This window comes from Phacochoerus africanus, chromosome 2 (assembly GCF_016906955.1).
Source record: "Phacochoerus africanus isolate WHEZ1 chromosome 2, ROS_Pafr_v1, whole genome shotgun sequence".
In the NCBI taxonomy this organism is placed as follows: Eukaryota; Metazoa; Chordata; class Mammalia; order Artiodactyla; family Suidae; genus Phacochoerus; species Phacochoerus africanus.
Genome location: NC_062545.1, coordinates 252,439,225 through 252,458,705, shown reverse-complemented (window position 1 = coordinate 252,458,705; position 19,481 = coordinate 252,439,225). Strand labels below are relative to the sequence as shown.

The 19,481-nt window shown below is 45.9% G+C and overlaps 1 protein-coding gene across 3 annotated transcripts in view; it reads left to right on the top strand.

Annotated features, from left to right (window-relative positions):
• The window catches only part of PTPN3 (protein tyrosine phosphatase non-receptor type 3), a 122,995-nt gene that overhangs the window by 54,391 nt on the left and 49,123 nt on the right, over positions 1-19,481 (top strand). For all 3 annotated transcript variants that reach the window (XM_047768118.1, XM_047768119.1, XM_047768120.1), the window contains 6 exons: positions 1,209-1,261; positions 8,175-8,295; positions 9,704-9,791; positions 12,726-12,814; positions 14,236-14,299; positions 16,386-16,558. In XM_047768118.1, coding sequence (XP_047624074.1) covers positions 1,209-1,261; positions 8,175-8,295; positions 9,704-9,791; positions 12,726-12,814; positions 14,236-14,299; positions 16,386-16,558 — 588 coding nt within the window. The remainder of the gene's footprint in view (positions 1-1,208; positions 1,262-8,174; positions 8,296-9,703; positions 9,792-12,725; positions 12,815-14,235; positions 14,300-16,385; positions 16,559-19,481) is intronic.

Sequence of the window (19,481 nt, the reverse complement as noted above, 5' to 3'; positions counted from 1 at the left end):
TTTTAAAATCTGTGGTCCCGTCCCTCCCCGCCCCGCCCACCCCGGCCCAGCAAGCCCTCACTCCTGCTGCTTCTCTTCAGCCTTTTCCCTGTGTGTTCCTCCACCTGGCAGCAATCCCTGCCCTAGATCTGCTGGCCGAGCTCCTAGGCAGACCGTGAAATCCCTGGTTGAATGGAGAGAGGGGAGCAGCCAGATGATTCAGAATATGGTCGAGGCAGAGGTGGTCCAAGCAGGGTGTTTGGGAAGGCGGTGAGCTTAAGAGGAAAGATGGAGAACAAGTGGAGCCTTGGGGTCACGAGTTTCCAGGGGGGCGGCAGGAAAGTAAGAGGTGGACAGACCATTTCCTCTAGAGGGAACGTTTCAGGAGGGTGAATAGATTTAGGAATCTTAAGGCATTGTAACTAATTTAATTAGGTGATATAAAGCTCACCGGAGCTTTAAAATCCAGAATACTTTCCTATGTTTTCCTTCTAAGAGGATGTCACCCTTCTAGAAAGCCAGTAATTAGGAAGCAGAGTCAGCAGAACTCAAGAATTCAGTTAGCCCTAGGGAAGTCTCACCTCTTTACCAGAAAGAGACGAAAGCTGCCTGCCCTCTTGATCTAAGAGTGCACTTTTCTCACTTGTCCTCTTAGTGACACGAGCCTGCCCTTTCTTGACCAGCCAGACCCTGGTGAACATTAGACCTGTAGCTTCTGGTATTTGTATTCATAGGTATTATTTTAAATATGGAAACGTTCTCTCTTAATTTCAAAAACTCTTCAAGTTCCCATTGTGTCTCAGCGGAAACAAACCCGACTAGTATCCATGAAGATGCGGGTTTGATCCCAGGCCTTGCTCAGTGGGGTCAGGATCTGGCGTTGCCGTGAGCTGTGGTGTAGGTCGCAGACGTGCCTGGGATCTCATGTGGCTGTGGCTGTGGCTGTGGCATAGGCCCGCAGCTGTAGCTCTGATTCAACCCCTAGCCCAGGAACTTCCGTATGCTACAGGTCCAGCCCTAAAAGGCAAAAAAAAGAAAAAAATTTTCAAAAACTCTTTAATGTGTTACATTTATCTTTGCCATTTGAGTTGGTATAAAATTCTTTCCTAGTATCTGTGATATTTTTTAGTGGTTAATCCACAAAAAAAATGCATGTTACCCATGATCGATGTGTGTGTGAGGCTGTTGTGGGTTGTTGCGACTTTCCTAACGTGTTTTTCTCCTGACAGGTTAACCTGCCCTCTTAACTCAGCGGTGGTTCTAGCATCTTATGCAGTACAATGTAAGTCACAAAGGAGCGTTTCACAGATGGACAGGTTGCTCTGACCCGTGTATCAAGAAACTCACCGGCTCCCCCTGTTTGACCAAGTCTCTTCACCCTCTTCCCCAGGACAGGAATCTTTTCTGGCAGTATGTCTGTCTGTCTGGATAGTTGCTCTTTCATCCTGACTTCCTCTCTTCCGCCTCAGGGATGTTGCCTTAGGCAAAGCGGGATTTTCTCCCAGGGGAGCCCACAAAGCAAAGACACTCATCACATGTTACATTCTCCAGAGGCCTCATTCGCAATTGGATTTGACTCTATAACGAATCCCAGTGGGGGCAGATATTTCTCCCGGTCCCCTCTTGTAGACGTGGAAACCAAGACCTAGACAGGTTCAGGAATTTGCTGGAGGTCACTCCCGCTGCTTGTTCCTGCTACTCTAAGATACTGCTGGGATCGTAGGAATTTGTTTTCCATTTCAGTAGAGTGATGGGTTAGAGAGTAGCCTAGAGCCCATAGACACAGAACGGGAGCTGCCTGTGTAGTTTCAAGTTTTCTGGTAGCCATATGAAAGTAAAATGGGTCATATTAGTTAACATATTTTATTTTGCTCAGAATATTCAGAATGTGGGGGGTAGAGGTTTGTTTGTTTTTGTTGTTTTGTTTTTGGCCGTACCCACAGCATGTGGAAATTCCCCAGCCAGGAATCAAGCCCCACCACGGGTCAGTGACCAAACATTGGATCTTTAACCTACCGCACCACAAGAGAACTCCCCAAACGTTATTTTAATGTGTGATCCATGTAAAAAATTAAGACAGTTTACATTTTTTTCGTGCTAAGTCTTTGGAAACCAGCCCAGATCATACACTTCCAGCACATCGCAGTTTGGACTTGGCCTCATGTCAGATGCTAAGTAGCCACATGTGGCTCCGGGCTGCCATGTGGGATGGAACGTCCAGGTGGAATTTTTCATCAGGTAGGAATCCACTTATTCAATCAGCAAAACATCGTGGATCAGGAGTTCCCTTGTGGCTCAGTTGGATCCGGTATTGTCACTGCAGTAGATTGGGTTGCTGCTGTGGCACAGGTTCCATCCCTGGCACGGGAACCTCCACATGCTTCAGGTACAGACAAAAAAAAAAAAAAGAAAACAAGAGCAAAAACAAAACAGAAAAAAGATGATTGAGCTTCTTTTCCATGTAGGGCCTGTGCTAGATGCTGGGTGTGTGCGAGGGAAGGGGCACAGCCAGGTGGAAGATGAACTACTACTTGGTCCTTGGCTGGCTATGTGGGGCCAGTGCAGTAACCAGCTGGACCTTGTATAGGGCTGCAGGGTAGCTTGAAGGCCCCTCCACCTTCCCATGAGCCCAGGCCACCTGGGCCTGTTCCCCTCTTGGCTGACTGCGTGGTGGGGAGTTTAGAGGGCAGGGCAGACCGGCCTCGGCAGGCACTGGCTGAGCTGCTCACCCTGCCTTGCTCTCAGAAGAGGCAAAAAGCAAGAGAGGGCTGATGGGGACCCCTGAGGTGGCCTTAGGTCTGCCTCCCCAACCGCAAAGACCAGACATGGGAGAGAACGATACCAGGAAGCAGAAGAGAGGCTGGTAGCCGTGACTGTGCTCACTAGTGAGGCCAGACTTGGTGTCCATCTCCCCACATAGCCCGCACTTCCTTTCCCCCTGGGAGACGTAGAAGAGGTGGCATAGGGTTGAGCCTGGGCGGATGAAAGTTCCTCTCCCCCAACCACAGCCCTAGAACAGACCCAGCCAGGTCCACATGGGAAACAGCACAGTCACCAGTCAGCCTGTATTCTTATGGTCACTGGACCCAGTGGACTCCATCTCTGCCAGACTGACCAGCTGAGGAGACTGGGTTTGCCCACATCTCAGAGCAGGTTGGGGGCTCACAGCTAGAGCTTAGGGTTTGAAGGGCGGGAAGACCAGGAAGCGTGTTGCTTTGGATGCAGTGACACTCATTCATTCATTCATTCATTTATTCTTTTTAGGGCCGCATCCGTGGCATATGGAGGTTCCCAGGCTAGGGGTCGAATCGGAGCTATAGCCACTGGCCTACACCATAGCCACAGCAATGCAGGATCCTTAACCCACTGAGCAAAGCCAGGGATTGAACCTACATCCTCATGGATGCTATCAGATTCATTTACTGTTGAGCTGCAATGGGAATTCCCAGACTCCATTTAAATCTGGCGCTCCATCTACTTCTAATGTGCTGTCACCTCCCTGAATCTCAGCTTTCTCACCTGTAAGATGAAGGCGATGATGGTGATTATGACAGCTTGGTTCAAAAATCACCTCTGAAGTTGAAAACTAGATGCTCTCTAGAGCTGGACCATTACTAGTAACCGAGTGAGTGAGAACACAGGCTAGAGCCAGATCCCCTGGGTCTTCTCCCTTCCACTTAAAGCTTCATGATCTCCAGCCTCTTCAGGCCTCAGCTTCATCTGTCCAGGGGGGAATGATAACAGTATCTACTTCATGAGGTTATAATGAAGATGAAATGCCTGAATATACATAAAGCTCTTAGAATAGTGCCTGGCAAGTAGTATTTAACTCATACTGTATTTTCCTGTCTGCCCAGAAGAAAGCTGTCTATCAACCAGCCTGTTGTAAACAAACTCTTTGTAATAGAGCATCAAATAAAAATTCAAAGCTTCAGTAGTCAGCTTACCTTCAGCAAAGAACTGATAGAATGGGGACAGGAGAAAACTATGAGCACCTAAAAAGTCCGGACTAGCTGCCCTGGAAATATTAGCGTGACCGTCATGCTAATAACAGTATATGTTCTCAGGCGAGCAGTTTTAAGTTCAAGTTTCTTATTCCTCCACCCTCATTAGATAGATACATACACATATTTTTCCATACTTCTGTGCATACATTTCTATAAGATTAAATTCTTGGATATGAAATTACTGGAGCCAACAGTAAGCCTAAATTTTATCTCATATGCTTTGCCAGATTGTCCCAAAGGGACAGCTGATATGAAGACAAGCCTCCCAGTGGTCAGCCAATCAGCCAATCAAAAGCACGTTTCCTTACTAGATAAAAAGTAAAGTGACCTGCGGGTACAGAACCTGAAAGAACTTGATGGGAGGAGATTGCTGGTGGCCTGGCAAGGGTCTCTGAAGGTCACAGAATGAAGTTTTTGAAAATACAGACCCTGTCACGTCCTCTGAACCTGTGCCATGCGTGGATTCCGCAGTAGCCTCGGGTTGCACTGACAGAGTTCAGCTGTTCCCCTCAAGGGGTCTGCAGCCTGGTGGGGGGGCAGGTGCAGAGATGGACCAGCTGATGCTGGCGGTAGGAACAGCATAGAGGATGCACCTTGTTCTCCTGAGGGTGGGGAAAGAGGAGGCAGTGTGGAAAAGCTTCCTAGGGATGACCCCTGAGAAGACCCTGCAAGATCAAGTTGGGGTTGGATGAATAGCAAGTAAAGGGCTTTCCCAGCAGAACAGCTTGGCATGCCATACATCGGAGCACCTGGGATATGCTCTCTTTCCCCCCAAACATAAAATGCTAGCCAGAAGAATGCATGGGTTTCCCAGTTAAGTTTTTATTTCCTTCTCTTTCTCCTATAGTGAGCTTTCACATGTGTTGCTTCCCCACAACACAGGGGACATTTAGGGCGTGTGGTAAGTAGATGAAGCATATGGACTGTGATCAGAGTCTCGGCCCCAAGTTACCAGCCTGAGCAGCAGTGTGCCCATCGTTCCCTTCCTTGAGTCTCAGTCCCCTTCTCTGTTTAATGGGGGCAAAAACCTAATGCCTTTCACTAGGCTGTCAAGAGCATCTAGTGGGATGATGTCCTTGATCACTGAATTCAAGGTCGAAACGGCCCCGTGCTTCACAGATGGTTTCCAAAGACTTTAACTTTGTTTCCCCCTACTGGTTAGCCCAGGACATTGCACAGCTGACTAAGCCTGCAAGAGGAACCCATCCTATGGGGAAACTGCATTGGTCATGCGTTAAGTTCAGACATTTGTCAGTGACTTGACGAAAGTGAGAACCTTGCTTGCTGTTCCTGTGTGCAGAAAGGCACGGGTTGGGACTGTTCATTGATGTGCTGGATGACCAAATCAAGATCCAAGAGGCTCTCCATGAGCTGATGAGACCAACGTTGAATAGGACTCTGCCTTGAGGTCAGGAAAGTCACTGGCAGCATTTGGTTGGCGGCTCTCTGGGGACATGGCCGCTGTCCTTGGCGCACATCCAGCAGCAGCTCGCAGGCCTGGCAGCCAGGCTGGTGGAATGGTAGGAGCCACAGCTGGGTTCTGGTGTTGACTGCTTAAAAGTGGCTCTGTGATGGGGTAGACCCGTTCTCATCTCTGGACCTCAAGTTTCTTCCCCCTTACCGTGTGGGTTTGGATGAGGCGAGTCTCAAGGTTTTCTTGAGCTTTCTTCACTGGGGAAACAGCATCAGGGCATCTAAATTACTTCCCGTAAATTCACTGTCATACACTTCATGCACAGACTCACGTACGAGCCACACTTGTGCTTACATCACATAGCCTTGACACTCCTGTCCACAGCTTAGCCACACGCATTTGGCTGGCCTTCATGGCCTGTGGTCTACCCTTGACCAAGTCTGCCTGCGTTGCTCACTTGGCTTTCTGCCCTTTTCCCCTTCCAGAATTGAACTTGGCAATAGCCTCTGCACAGGTCACCTCTTGTGTGCCACGCCTCATGCTAGGCCTTCAAGATGAGTCTGACCCGCTCCCAGCCCTCAAGGAACAGTGTAAGGAGGACACAGATCCCTTCTGTACAGTGTGAATCTCAGGGAGCAGCGCTTGTGTATGATGGCAGTTGAAGGCAAGCCAGGCCAAGTGGATGTCAAGAAAGATCCCCTTGCCTCTGACTTTTCAACTTCAGGATGAAATTCACCTGAGCAGCAGCCACCTCACTCATGTCCTTTCCTTCTGGGATTGGACATAAAGCATCACGGAGGCTTTTCCCAACCCCTGTCCTTGAGACAGAGAAGGAGTTGTTTGATTCAGAAATCTTCTGTTTTGAGTGGATACTGAAACAATCAGGAGTCCTTGGAAAGCTTCCTGGCATTGAAGCCAACTGCAGGAAGAATTTATTAAAACTTTTGGAAAGATCAAGGTTACATTTCAAGAAAAAGATGGAATAGGGTTTTTTTTTTTAATTTGTCAAGAAAACAATACTAGATTAAGTGCACACCAGAGCTAGAAATTGTCTGCCTCTCTCCAGTTTTTTTATATTACTCAGTGAATTTATTACATTTATAGTTGTACAATGATCATCACAACCCAATTTTATGGCATTTCCATCCCAAACCCCCAGCGCATCCCCCCACCCCCCAACCTGTCTCCTTTGGAAACCATAAGTTTTTCAAAGTCTGTGAGTCATTATCTGTTCTGCAAAGAAGTTCATTGTGTCCTTTTTTAGATTCCACATGTCAGTGAAAGCATTTGATGTTGGTGTCTCACTGACTGACTGACTTCACTTAGCATAATTTCTAGGTCCATCCATGTTGCTAAAAATGCCATTATTTCGTTTCTTTTAGTGGCTAAGTAATATTCCATTGTGTATATGTACCACATCTTCTTTATCCACTCCTTTGTCGATGGACATTTAGGTTGTTTCCATGTCTTGTCTATTGTATATAGTGCTGCAGTGAACATTGGAGTACATGTGTCTTTTCAAGTCATGGTTTTCTCTGGATGGATGCCCAAGAATGGGATTTCTGGATCAAATGGTAGTTCTGTTTTTAGTTTTCTGAGGACTCTCCATACTGTTTTCCACAGTGGTTGCACCAATTTACAGTCCCATCAACAAACAGTGTAATAGGGTTCCTTTTTCTTCCACACCCTCTCCAGCACTTACTGTTTGTAGACTTTTGGATGATGGCCATTCTGGCTGGTGTAAGGTGGTACCTCACTCCAGTTTTTATAGCAGATGGAAAAGCAGTCTTGGAGAAGGATAGCAAGAATCCTTGGGTTCCACAAGCTAGATTCTTGGCTGCCCACCTTGGGTCCTTTTTCTTAGTCTCCTCAGGAATCCAGATACGCAGGTGGTTTGAGTCCTTAGGGTAGCTAGGTGCACTTGTACACGTTGGGCACTGCACAATTCTCAGGGATACCTGTCACATCATACACATCAAATGAGTCATGCCTGCAGATGGCAGTCCCAGATGTCAAAAGAGAAGGACCAGGGACCAGCCTGAGAGTCCCTCTGAAAGCCCTCCTCTTCTTATCCTTCTGCAGTTGCAGGCCCCCAGCATGATTTCCCTGACTCCAGACTCTTCAGCCTTGTGCATTCCCATCCCCCCCTCCACACACACACACACACACACACACACACACACACACACAAAGTGGCCTCTGAACACATCCTTGGTTCCCTTTCTCCCATACTTCCCTGAATGCCAGGGAAATAGGTCAAGATGCAGACTGTGGTTGGGTCATGGTGACCTCTCTTCTGCCCATATCCTTTTTTTTTTTTTTTTTTAGAGCCGGTAGTCCAGTGTTGTAATAACCTTGGAGTACTGTAGAGTGAGCCAGCACAGTACCCGCCATAGGCGCATGGCATTTTTCTGAGTGATTTCTCTTGTTTTTCTGTATCCAGGGGTATGAGCACAAATGCTATCCTGACCATAGAGTATGGAACCAGGTGTGGGATTAGAATAGGACCTAGGTTGGAATAGGCCACCCTGTTTCCTCCTGGTGTGCCCTTGGGGAGAGAGGATCCCGCTGGAGCATGCATGATGGTCCTTGATCTCTGGTGAAGCTTCAGGTGACAAAGGTGGACTCTGGAGCTACAAGAAGCTCAGGTTCAGGTGGTGGCCAGAATGTCTCGGGAGAGTTTCTCCTATTAATGTTTTTCTTGCGATGCTGCAGGTGCTGTAAATATAGACCATATTGAAAAAGGTGCTTTCCCCCCAATTCTGTCTTGACAGCTCATTTTGGAGACCATGATTCTTCCATTCATCCTCCAGGCTATCTTTCTGATAGTCAGTTCATACCGGATCAGAACGATGACTTTTTAACAAAGGTGGAGTCGCTGCATGAGCAGCACAGGTGAGAGGAGGGCCAGGTGGCCTACTTTGGGAACTCAGGGTGGGCACTGTCAGATCTCCTATCCTCTTGTGTTTGATGTCGTCTCCTCTTGCTTTTGCTCATGAATCCTCTTTCAAGATGTCGGGGGTTTGTGAACCTTTGAGCTTTTATGATGGCAGATATATTTGGCATCACTAGCCTTTCTGTAAAGCGTGAAATCCGGTGAGAATCCAGGATGATTGACTATGTTCCCTTTCAGGATATCATTGAAATCTGTTAATTCCTGAAGGAAATACCCATTTTAAATGTGACTGCCCTGCAGATTGACTCTAGCAGACAAACCTTTTAACAGGTTCCCGCATTTAATGCAGTGACCATTCCTTCAGGTGCTGTTGAATAGACAGGCAGATGGACGTCCATGCGGAGCTCTCTCTGGGTTCAGTCTGGGAACCCCAAGGCTGCCTTCCTTCCAGAAGGAAGCACCAGCCTTCCACAGCTGCCTCGGGCCAAGCCTCCACTCCAGCAAATTCTGTCTGTTCTGGCCTCCACTTCCCTTGTCCCCTTTCACTTAAAGCCACAAGGGCTCTGTTCAGTTCATGTCAAATAAGGACCACGCTGCCCGAGAAGGCCCAGTCTCTAAAGGGGCCTCCCATTCTCAGAAAAGCCATAAAAACAAAGGCCCAAGCAGCCAGGGTCCCTTCAAAAAGGCACCGCCAATCCTTTCACCCAGAATTGCTCCCCAGGCAGGAGCCAGCATCCTAAAATAGTAGGGTGACGTCTGGAGTGTGAGGTGGCTGCTAAAAGGATAGAGAAAGGCAGAAAGACCTAAAGAGCACAGACTAATTTAGCCACTGGGAAAAAGTAGGGCAGGAATTCTGGAAGGTGACAGTCTTTATCTCTGGGTATTAAGAACCCATTAAATGGGAGATACTATTTAATGAAAGAGTAAGAAGGCTTGATGAAGTCATATTCAGTGGACAAGAAGAAAATCCTGGTTTAGTAACATTTAGGGTTCAGTTGTTTTGACAAGGCTTTTTTTTTTTTCTTCCTCTTGCTTTTCTTTTTAGAGCCACACCTGCAGCATATGGAAGTTCCCAGACTAGGGGTCCAATCGGAGCTGCAGCTGCCGGCCTACACCACAGCCAGAGCAAGGCCAGATCCACGCTTCGTCTGCGACCTACCCCGCAGCTCACGGCAACGCCAGGTCCTTAACCCTCTGAGCAAGGCCAGGGATCAAACCTGCATCCTCATGGATACTAGTCCGGTTCTTAATCCACTGAGCCACAGCAGGAACTCCTTATTTATTTATTTTAACAAGGCATTTAATAACTATAGTAATGTCCAGTTTTTTAGATGTTTAGTACTTGTAAAAATTGGAGTTCATGTTCTGTTTATTGAGTGAACTCTGCATCTTCTCTCTTCTTCTTAGTGGGCTAAAGCAATCAGAAGCTGAATCTTGCTTTATCAACATAGCACGGACCCTCGACTTCTATGGAGTGGAGCTGCACAGCGGCAGGGTATGTACCTTGGGCACACTGTCATTCAAAAATTACTTCCATTTTAATTCCTGAAAGTCTGAAAGCTTCTTTGAAATTACCTCTTTTCCAGTATAATAAAAAAAACCACTTTTTTAAAAAGACACTAGAAAGGTTTATAAAGTAACATTAAGTTTAGCTAGTTGCTTATCCAATGGGTTTTTTCATGTCTGCCTTTGTACTTGAAGACTTTTTACTTTGTGGAATCAGGGGGGTAGAAACAAGTAATTTTTGTAAGACGATCTCATGGTTAAAGAAGCGAAAAATGTATAGAAATCCATTTTCCAAGTGACCCATTAATGAGCCAAGGTTTCTACTATTTAATCTCAGTGCTGCTGCTTAAATTGGAGCTGATTATGTACTCAAATATGATAGTTTTTTTATTATGATGGTATGATTATGGAAATCAAATATTTTGAATCAGTCGTAACTTTTTAAATAAAACTGACTAATGTCTGTCATCTACTGAGCAATTTCTCTCTGCCAAATAGAGTAGCTTATTTATTTCCTACTGTAATGGCATGAGGTAAGTGTTGTCATCACCCCCACTTTATAGATGGAGAAACTGAAACTCAGGAACTTAGCAAAGGTTACTCAGCACATAAGTAATGGCCTTTTATGTATTCTACCTATAATCAGCCCACATCATATCCAAAGGAAGCAAATATTGGTTGAACACCTAGTGCTTACTAGCCATTGGTCCGGGTTCTTTAATGTGAGACCATAATGTCTCACTTAAAGATTATAGCAACCTTGGGAAATCAGTGTTCTAATCATCCCATTTTGCAGGTGAGAAAACTGAGGCTCAGGGTGATGGAGTGAATGACCAAACTTTACATTTATGTAGTATTTTTGCAGTTCATAGAAACACTTCCATTTCTCTTGTCTCACTTCAGTCTATGCCGTGGAGAGCATATGACATAGATAATAAAGTAGGAAACAGATTACAAAAATCAACTTTGTGATTTGCCTGTTAATTTTTATTCCATTTGCAAATACAATTTTGCCCGGTAGAATGCTGTGGAGCCCTTTCTTCAGTGGTGAAATGGGCTTTAAATCTGCCCAAGTTGATCTGTAACCACGTGGCTCCCACGAGGGTCTTGAGGCCAGTTGATCACTTGCGTGCCTGACACCCCCAATATATCAGAGGGAGTTGGATTACCCTTGGCTAGGCTGCACCAGCCAAAACCCTCTGAATATCAATATCTTGGTTCACAAAGCTTATTCCTCAGTGGCTCAGAGTCTGCCTGGGTCCCGGTGGCTGTCCAGGGCAGCCCTCCTCTGTACAGTGACTCAGCAGCCTAGGCTGCTCCTATCTTGTGGCTCATCAGCCAGAACTAGTCAAATGGTCTAGCTGCAGGAGCTGCAATGTGTGGAGAGGGGCACGGGGACTTAGTGAACAAGAGCTGTCCATGTGGCCGTGGCTGGCATGCAGACTGGAAGACCACAGAGCCAGGAGGTTTGATCCACGTCACTGGCCCACTCCAAGCATTTTTTAAATTCTTTATTCTGCGCTCGATTTTGATTTTGTTTGCTAATTTTCTGTCCCACTTGTTTAATATTTCCCTCTGTTCTGATCCCAAGTATCATGTTTCAGTGCCTCCCTGGTTTTCACCTTGCACGTGTGGTTTTGCTTTAAGTGTGTGCCTTCAGTTGGGTGCCCCATGGTGCTTATTCTCTGGACTTTCCACGGTATCAGCAGGGTTTTCTTTGGCCCGGTTCTCCAACTCCCCATATTCATAAACGATTTGTCCTACTACCTCCTGAGAGGTGAAAGGGATGAACCTTTATTATAAACCTACCACATGCCAAGCCCTGGTCTACCTTCTGTACTTACATTCTCTAAGTTCAGCCTGATAAAACCTTTAGAGGTGGGTTTGATAATCCTTATTGTACAGAAGGAAAAATTGAAGCTCAGTATCTCAAACCCACACAGCTAGTAAGTGGCAATCCTAAGTAAGGTTCACACTCAGTGCTTACTCTGCCCCTTCTTTAAAATCACGAGTATCTCATTGGGTAAATAGCAATATAGATGACTTAAGAGAAGAAACAGTTGTCCTGTAAAATTCTCATTACTTGGAGTTCCCATTGTGGCTCAGTGAGTTAAGGCCCTGATATTGTCTCTGTGAGATTTTGGGTTCAATCCCTGGCCTCACTCAGTGGGTTAAGGATCCGATATTGCCACAAGCCGTGACACAGGTCACAGATGTGGTTCGGATCCGGCTCCAGTGGTGTAGGCCTCAGCTGCAGCTCCAATTCAACCACTGGCCCAGGAGCTTCGATATGCTGCAGGTATGCACGTCGAAGAATACACTAAAAAGAAGAATAAAATGTTCATTACTTGTCCTCTAATGGATTTAAAACAGCTTGTAGTCACTGTATCTTTACTTTTTTATCTTCATTATCTGTAGCAGTGCCTAGCACACAGGCTCTTAGGAAATGTTGACTGGACTGGATGTGCAAGCCATATTTATTTCTTCGTTGGATTTAAGATCAGTAGTTCTACGCTTCATTTTAATAGTTAAAGGCTTTTCAGTGATGTGAGTTGAGATTTGGTTAAAGCTGTGCAGGGGGGTGAGGATTCTCTGATTTAATATGGGATCTGATACTAATTATTGAAAATGTAATGGCAAATGCTCATTTCCATGATTCTGTGGAATAAACGAGCTTGCCTGTAAGTTTCTAAACCAGTGGAACCCAGGTGTGGCTGTCAGGCAATGTACCTGCACTTAAAAGGATTTGGAGCAAAGTACTTGGATCTTAAGTATTTAAGAGGAGATTTTTGCCTGTTTTCTGTAATATCTTCCCTTTGGAGCTTATACATAGTGCTATTTATAAAAGCGTAGGTGCTTGAGTTCCCAGAGGGCATAAGCATGACAGTAACACACTGTGAATCTGAGATCTTCCTTTTTGCAGGATCTGCACAATTTAGATCTAATGATTGGAATTGCTTCCGCGGGCATCGCCGTGTACCGAAAATATATTTGCACAAGTTTCTATCCTTGGTAAGTGCAAACCAGTTCTAATTATTTTCTGAATCATGCTTTTAAAATATGCTGAACAAAAGTAATGGTACCTCTAATGTTGAGCTTTTATTTCTTAAAAAAGGGACAGAGACTGCCTCCCAAGTTTTTACCTCTGATCTCTGCAATTAATCCAGATTCAGTACTTGGGAAAATTCGTTCAGTTTTTATGGGCATCCCCTTCCGGCTCAGTCACCTTCTGGTTTGGGGTGTTCTGTGAAATGTGGATAAAACGGCACAAGGCAAGGAGTTCCCATTGCGGCTCAGCAGTTAATGAACCCGGCTAGCATCCATGAGGACACGGGTTCAATCCCTGGCCTCTCTCAGTGGGTTAAGGATCCAACATTGCCATGAGCTGTGGTGTAGGACACAGACACGGCTCAGATCCCACATTGCTGTGGCTCTGGCGTAGGCCGGCGGCTACAGTTCTAATTCGACCCCTCGCCTGGGAACCTCCATATGCCTAGGGAGCGGCCCTAAAAAGACAAACAAACAAACAAAAACAGACAAATAAGCAAAAAGGCAGGAGGCAAGTTTGGAGTTAAGACATCCTTCTTGGGCAACCCATTAGCCACGATTTAGAGAACTTCTTCTGGGCAGGAGCTGAATTGTCAGTGCAATTCCTTAGTTATTAATTGAAGGTTCATCAGGTACCCAGTTCTGGTCTAAAAGCTAAGGAGATCCAGCAGACTTAAATCCTCACAAGTCTGAGAAAGGCAGTTCTGAGGGCTTCGTGGTGGAGGACTTCAGAACACAGGCTCAGATCTTGGCTCCAAGCATCCTGGTTGGGTGATTTTGAGCCCTTAGGAATGTCTCCCAGCCTCAGTTTCCTCGTCTGAAGTCTAGGAATAATATATGTACATCAGGATGGTTGCAAGGCTTCGTAGACGGGCTGCTTGTAAAGCTTTAAGTAGGGGACCTTGTATATAAAAAAATGTTCGGTTAATGGTAGCTATAAATATGTTACTACGCAAACAGTAGAGAGGCTGCTTGGACACAGGGCTATTAAGTTGCGGAAGAGCTGGGGTGTGGACCCAGGTCTGTCTGTCCTGCTGCTGCTCCACACTGCCCTCAGCTGTCTTCCCCAGGTACACACCAGCTCACGCAGAGCTTCAGTGTCACAGAAGCAGCTGACAGCAAAGAGAGGGCATTGCCCATGGTCCTTGTCATTTAAGAGCTGCATCATAATCCAGTGGCCCTTATGCGCTGCTCAGCTTCAGTCAGCTACTTGGTGTTTGGCTGAGGTGATGGGGCCGCAATCCTTTCTGCACTGAGAGCTCTAGAAAGCCGAGAGCCTGCAACCATCAGGATCACAGTCTAGACGACACACATTGAGAGGCGTCCGCTGCAACCCGGCTGATCCCTGATGTGCTTTTTGTGTGCTGTGTTTTATTTTTTTGCAGGGTGAACATTCTAAAAATTTCTTTCAAAAGGAAGAAATTCTTTATACATCAGCGACAAAAACAGGTGAGTTGTACCTGTGCTGTTTTGGTTCTTGTGTTCTTAGGCACTTCGGCTCTTAGTCCTTCCGCAGGTGAAGGGATTTGCCGTACATATAACGGGGAAGAAAGAGCATGGCATAGGGTGGAAAGAAAGTGGATACCAGGTCTGGAGGGCCCAGCAGTTCTCTTTGAAAATCACTCTATTTATCTGGCTGGAGCTGTAACTTGCTTTGGAGTCGGAGACGCTGAGTTCAGATCCTAGCTCTTCCAGTTACCAGCTGGTCAGGTTACTTAATTTCCCCTAGTCCAAGTTATCTTGTTTATAGAAATGCAGCAAGACCCACCTCTCAGGGAATCGTGAGGATTAGATAGAAGCGCCATGGGTCAGAGCACCTGGCAGAGCCCACCGCAAAGCAGCCATAAAGGTCTGCTATGACCTTTGACGTGTCTAAAATGCATGGTGGGGAGTTCCTGTGGTGACTCAGCAGGTTAAGAAACCGCCATAGTGTCTGTGAGGACGCGGGTTGGATCCTTGATCAGTGGGTTGAGGATCTGGAATTACCACAAGCTGCTGGGTAGGTCGGAGATGCAGCTCAGATCCCACGTTGCTGTGGCTGTGGCGTAGGTCAGCAGCTGTGGCTCTGATTCAGCCCCTAGCCCAGGAACTTCCATGTGCCACAAATGCAGCTTTGAAAAGGAAAAAAAAAAAAAATGCACAGTGGCCTTACATATATGTCTCATAGGAGGAGTCCACAGCTCTCCTGATAACTCAGTTTGCTTTTCCACATGGAGAAGTGTGCCTTAGAGGTGATAGAACCCACAGTGTGTAGTGGAGGGGCTGGAATTTGAGCCCATTATGAATCTGAGGTGCCCGCCCTTCCCATGATACTACCCTCTGCCTTGTTATGCCGAATATTTATTGCTTACTGTCACTACATCATCTCCCAGTTTTTTCAAGATAATGTATACTTAAAATGGCTCCGCATCACAGCGAAATCCTAGAAATGAGAACACCAAAGCTCAGAACAAGCTAGGACTGGAGTCTGCATCTCCCAGTCTCCAGATTTAAAGTGCCACAAAAAAAGCACAAATAACTTAACACGAGAACAGAAAACCCAAACTCAGGTCGGATGGAGGCAAAGCAAATGAGCAGCACTATTGTAAGTGAGCGCCAGATTTAACTCTGCTTTGTGGACAGCAAATAGAGAAATCCAAAGCGTTATAAGATGCTTGCTGTTTGATAGATGAAAGATTATTTCTTCAGGGGAGAGATTTTTGCCCAGAGCTAAATTTTAAAAGGAATGTACCAGACAGCCCTTATCTGGTTGCTCCAAATATATCCGACCTGGAAAGGTAGGCAGATGTGAGACAAAAGCATTCATGAAAGACACACAGATGCAGACAAAGAGCAGATTCTGGGCATCTCTTTTACCACAGTCACAAAGATGGATAGCAAATCCTGCTCTTGAATATTCTTCTTTTTTGCAGGGAGGGATGTATTATTTTATTTATCACTTTTTCACGAACAATGCTGGCCATGCCGTATTGTTCAGATTCTGGAAATGAAGACAAATGGACAGAGAGCTTTAAGGATGCAATGTTAATTAAACACAGCAATAATATACTAACAGAAAATCTCATGGGTGATGTAACTCTACTTTTGTACGCAAATGTAGGGACAAGCCCTGCATTTGGAGGAAAAGCTCAGGACTGAACAGAGAGGTCCTTGGTTCGTTGGTTGCTGATGGAATCTCCCCTTGACTTCAGACTTGAGACAAACCAGGAGGGGTGTCAATACACAAAAACCACCGACTTCAGGACAAACAGCAACAGGATCAAGTCCGGGTTCCTTAGATCAGAGCAGGTCTAGACACAGAATGGTTAGTGCATTCTTCTGAAATCTCTTGTTTCCCAAAGAGTTCCTAGGATGCTCTTCTCAAACAGGGTTGAATATTCTCATGACCCTGGTTTGTGGCCCAGGGCATTTTGAAGCCAGTTCTCTGCCGTCTGTTATATCTTAACCTAATTACCACTGATGTGGGCGTAAAATGCTCGAGACCCCCGCTCCTGCAATGGTACAGATGAAATCTCTACTGTGTTTTTCCTCCCAGACTGAATCCAGGGAACATATAGTGGCCTTCAACATGTTAAATTACCGATCCTGCAAAAACTTGTGGAAATCCTGTGTCGAGCACCACACATTCTTTCAGGCAAAGAAGCTACTACCTCAGGAAAAGAATGTTCTGTCTCAGTACTGGACAATGGGCTCTAGGAACCCCAAAAAGTGAGTATGCTGTAGGGGCAGTCGCCACGCTAGCCTGGGATGTCAGCATGTCCCGGTCCCCACTGGAGCGTGGACATCCTCAAGGGAGGGGATGACTTTGCCCACGGTCCCCAGCACTGGGACCAGAGCTGCTGGTGGACCTCAGGACCACGGACAAAAGTCTCCACACACATGCAGGTACCTCTCCTAACCCTGTTGCTCACTTCCATGTCCTCACTTCCGAAGCACTCAGAGCTCCCCAGCAGCCAGAACTGCAGCAGCTCCACTATTAGGGAAGCACAGGGCCATGACTCAGGGTCATCTTGATGTCACTAAGACAGCCTCTCCTACTGAACGTTAATTCCATAAAATGCTCTGTAATAATGCATGAATGAATGAACAGAAATAAAGATTTCCAGAGTCAAAGGACTTTGGCATGTACTCCGTACAGCAGTCACAAGAGAGTAATAATTAAGCTGGCAGTTGTTGGGTGCTTACTTTGCACATGCATATACTTCACTCTAGTTCATTCTTACAGCAATTCCATGAGTACTGTTATCCGTAGGAATGATATTTTTAAATATTCAATGGCAAGTATGTAGAAGAAATCTACATTTAAAATTTTTAGATTAAAATGCAGTCTCTGGGGAGTTCCCATTGTAGCACAGCGGCAACAGATCTGACTAGTACCCTTGAGGATGCGGGTTCAATCCCTGGCCTCGCTCAGTGGATCGGGGATCCAGCGTTGCCCTAAGCTGTGGTATAGGTCGCTTGGATCCTGCATGGCTGTGGCTGTGGCATAGGCTGGCGGCTGCAGTTCTGATTCAGCCCCAAGCCTGGGAAACTTCCATATGGCGCAGGTGCAGCCCTAAAAAGCAAAACAAATAAATAAAGTGTAGTTTCTAAACCAACCATGTAATTTCTATCTTTGTATATGTTTTTATTCTAAAACTGCCTTTTAAATACAAGATGTAGCAGAAATTGCTTACACATTATTGTCTAAATTTTTTAGTTTGAAAAGTTATTTTTGTGATTGTTTTTATTAATGTGGCTGTTACAGACTAAATGATGCCCCTGTCTGACGCATTATCTAATATGTGGGGATTGTATCAGACTGTTGCAGTGCTTTTCCTATTACATTGGTAGTCAGTCAGTAGCTTTCTAGATTGAATAGGTAGCAAGTATCTGTTAGGATCCGTGATAGTATTTTGGGGGCTAAATGCTCACTCTCACCTTCTGATGAACCAGGAGCAAATATATTTTCCTAGTTTTTAGCTGATAATACTGTCTTTTTTTTATATACACTCAATATCTGTATTTCTAAACACACTGGAAACATAACTTATCAGAATGTAGCATTTACTTTGGGTGCCAGCTGAGAAGCAGCATAGTAAGCAACTGAAAGCTTGGACTCTTACTGAGAACCTGGCTTTAAATCCCACCTACATCAGTTTTTTTTTTTTTTTTAGTTTTTTAGTTTTTTTGATTATAGTTGATTTACAATGTTCTGTCAATTTCTGCTGTACAGCACCATCTACATCCGTTTTAATTTAATTTGCTTCTGCACTTTCTTCATCTGTAAAATGCAGCCAACACAGAGGATTTTTTTTGGGGGGGGGGGGGTTACATTTGTGGCATAAAAAACTACCCCTGTTTTGGGAGTTCCTGTCTTGGCACAGCAGAGCCAGTCCAACTGGGAACCATGAGGTTGCGGGTTTGATCCCTGGCCTCACTTGGTGAGTTGGGAATCCGGCATTGCCATGAGCTGTGATGTAGCTTGCAGATGCGGCTCGGATCTGTCACTGCTGTGGCTCTCCCTAGCCTGGGAACCTCCGTATGCCGTGGGTGCGGCCCTAAAAAGACAAAAAAAAAAAACCAAAAAACAAAAACTACCCCTATTTTGGTGGCATAAAGCAATAACCATTCTATTATGTCTCAAGATTATGTGGGTCAGGCACTCAAGAAAAGCATGGCTGGATTATTCTTCTGTTCCACACAGTATGTACAGATTGGGGACTCTCAGTGAGATGCAGTTGGTGGCTGGGTTGATCTGAGGGTCCGGGACCTCTTCTCTCACGCACCTGCTGTGTTGATGGAACAGTCAGATGGCTGGGCTCATCTGGGCCCCTCATCCTCTCTGTGTGTTCTCAGGGCCTCCACGTGTGGACTCTCACAGGGTATTGGATTTCTTACACAGAGGCTCAGGACTGCAAGAGCCTAAGGCAGAAGCGGCCGGTCATCTTAAAGGCTAGGTCCAGACCCAGCACAGCTACTCTTGGTCAAAGCAGTAGCCTGGATTCCAGAGTCAGAGAGTTTGTAGCCAACTTGAATCTGCCGCTGGGGGCAGGGTTGGGGGAGGTCACTTGGGACATTGGGGGTGACTCGTGGCCACAGGTCAGCAGTCCTTGACCACCAGTACCAGCTTCAGCATCCTGGCAAATCTCATCCCTCATTATCCCCATTTCATAGATGGAGAAACTGAGGCTTAGGGTATGTGATTTGTCCAAGCCCTAGAGATACAGTTATATATTTGCAAATTGGGCCCCCTGAAAGCTTCCACGTAAAAGAAACTTTTTCAGTATTTTCCATGCTTGCAGGACAGTAGAACACTTCTTTTTCCAAAGAGTGCCTCTTAATAACCTGTGACGCCTGCATCCTTTGGGGAACTGCTGCATTAAACCTTTGAATCATCCCACTTGCCCCTCTGGTTCCAGTGCTGTGTTCTCGATCAGCAGTCACTTGGTTTCTGATGTAAGATTCTTCTGGTGCTGCTGCTGTGAGCATTTTGATCAGGGTGCCCGCCGAATTTCCCATTGTGAATTAGTGCCTGGATAGTCTAGAGGGTGTGTCCTGTGTTACCTGTGTTCTTTGACCTTTTTTGTCCTGTTTTTTGTTGGTTTGCCGGTTTGGGGCTGCAAGGAAATGTGTGGAATGTTTTTAATAA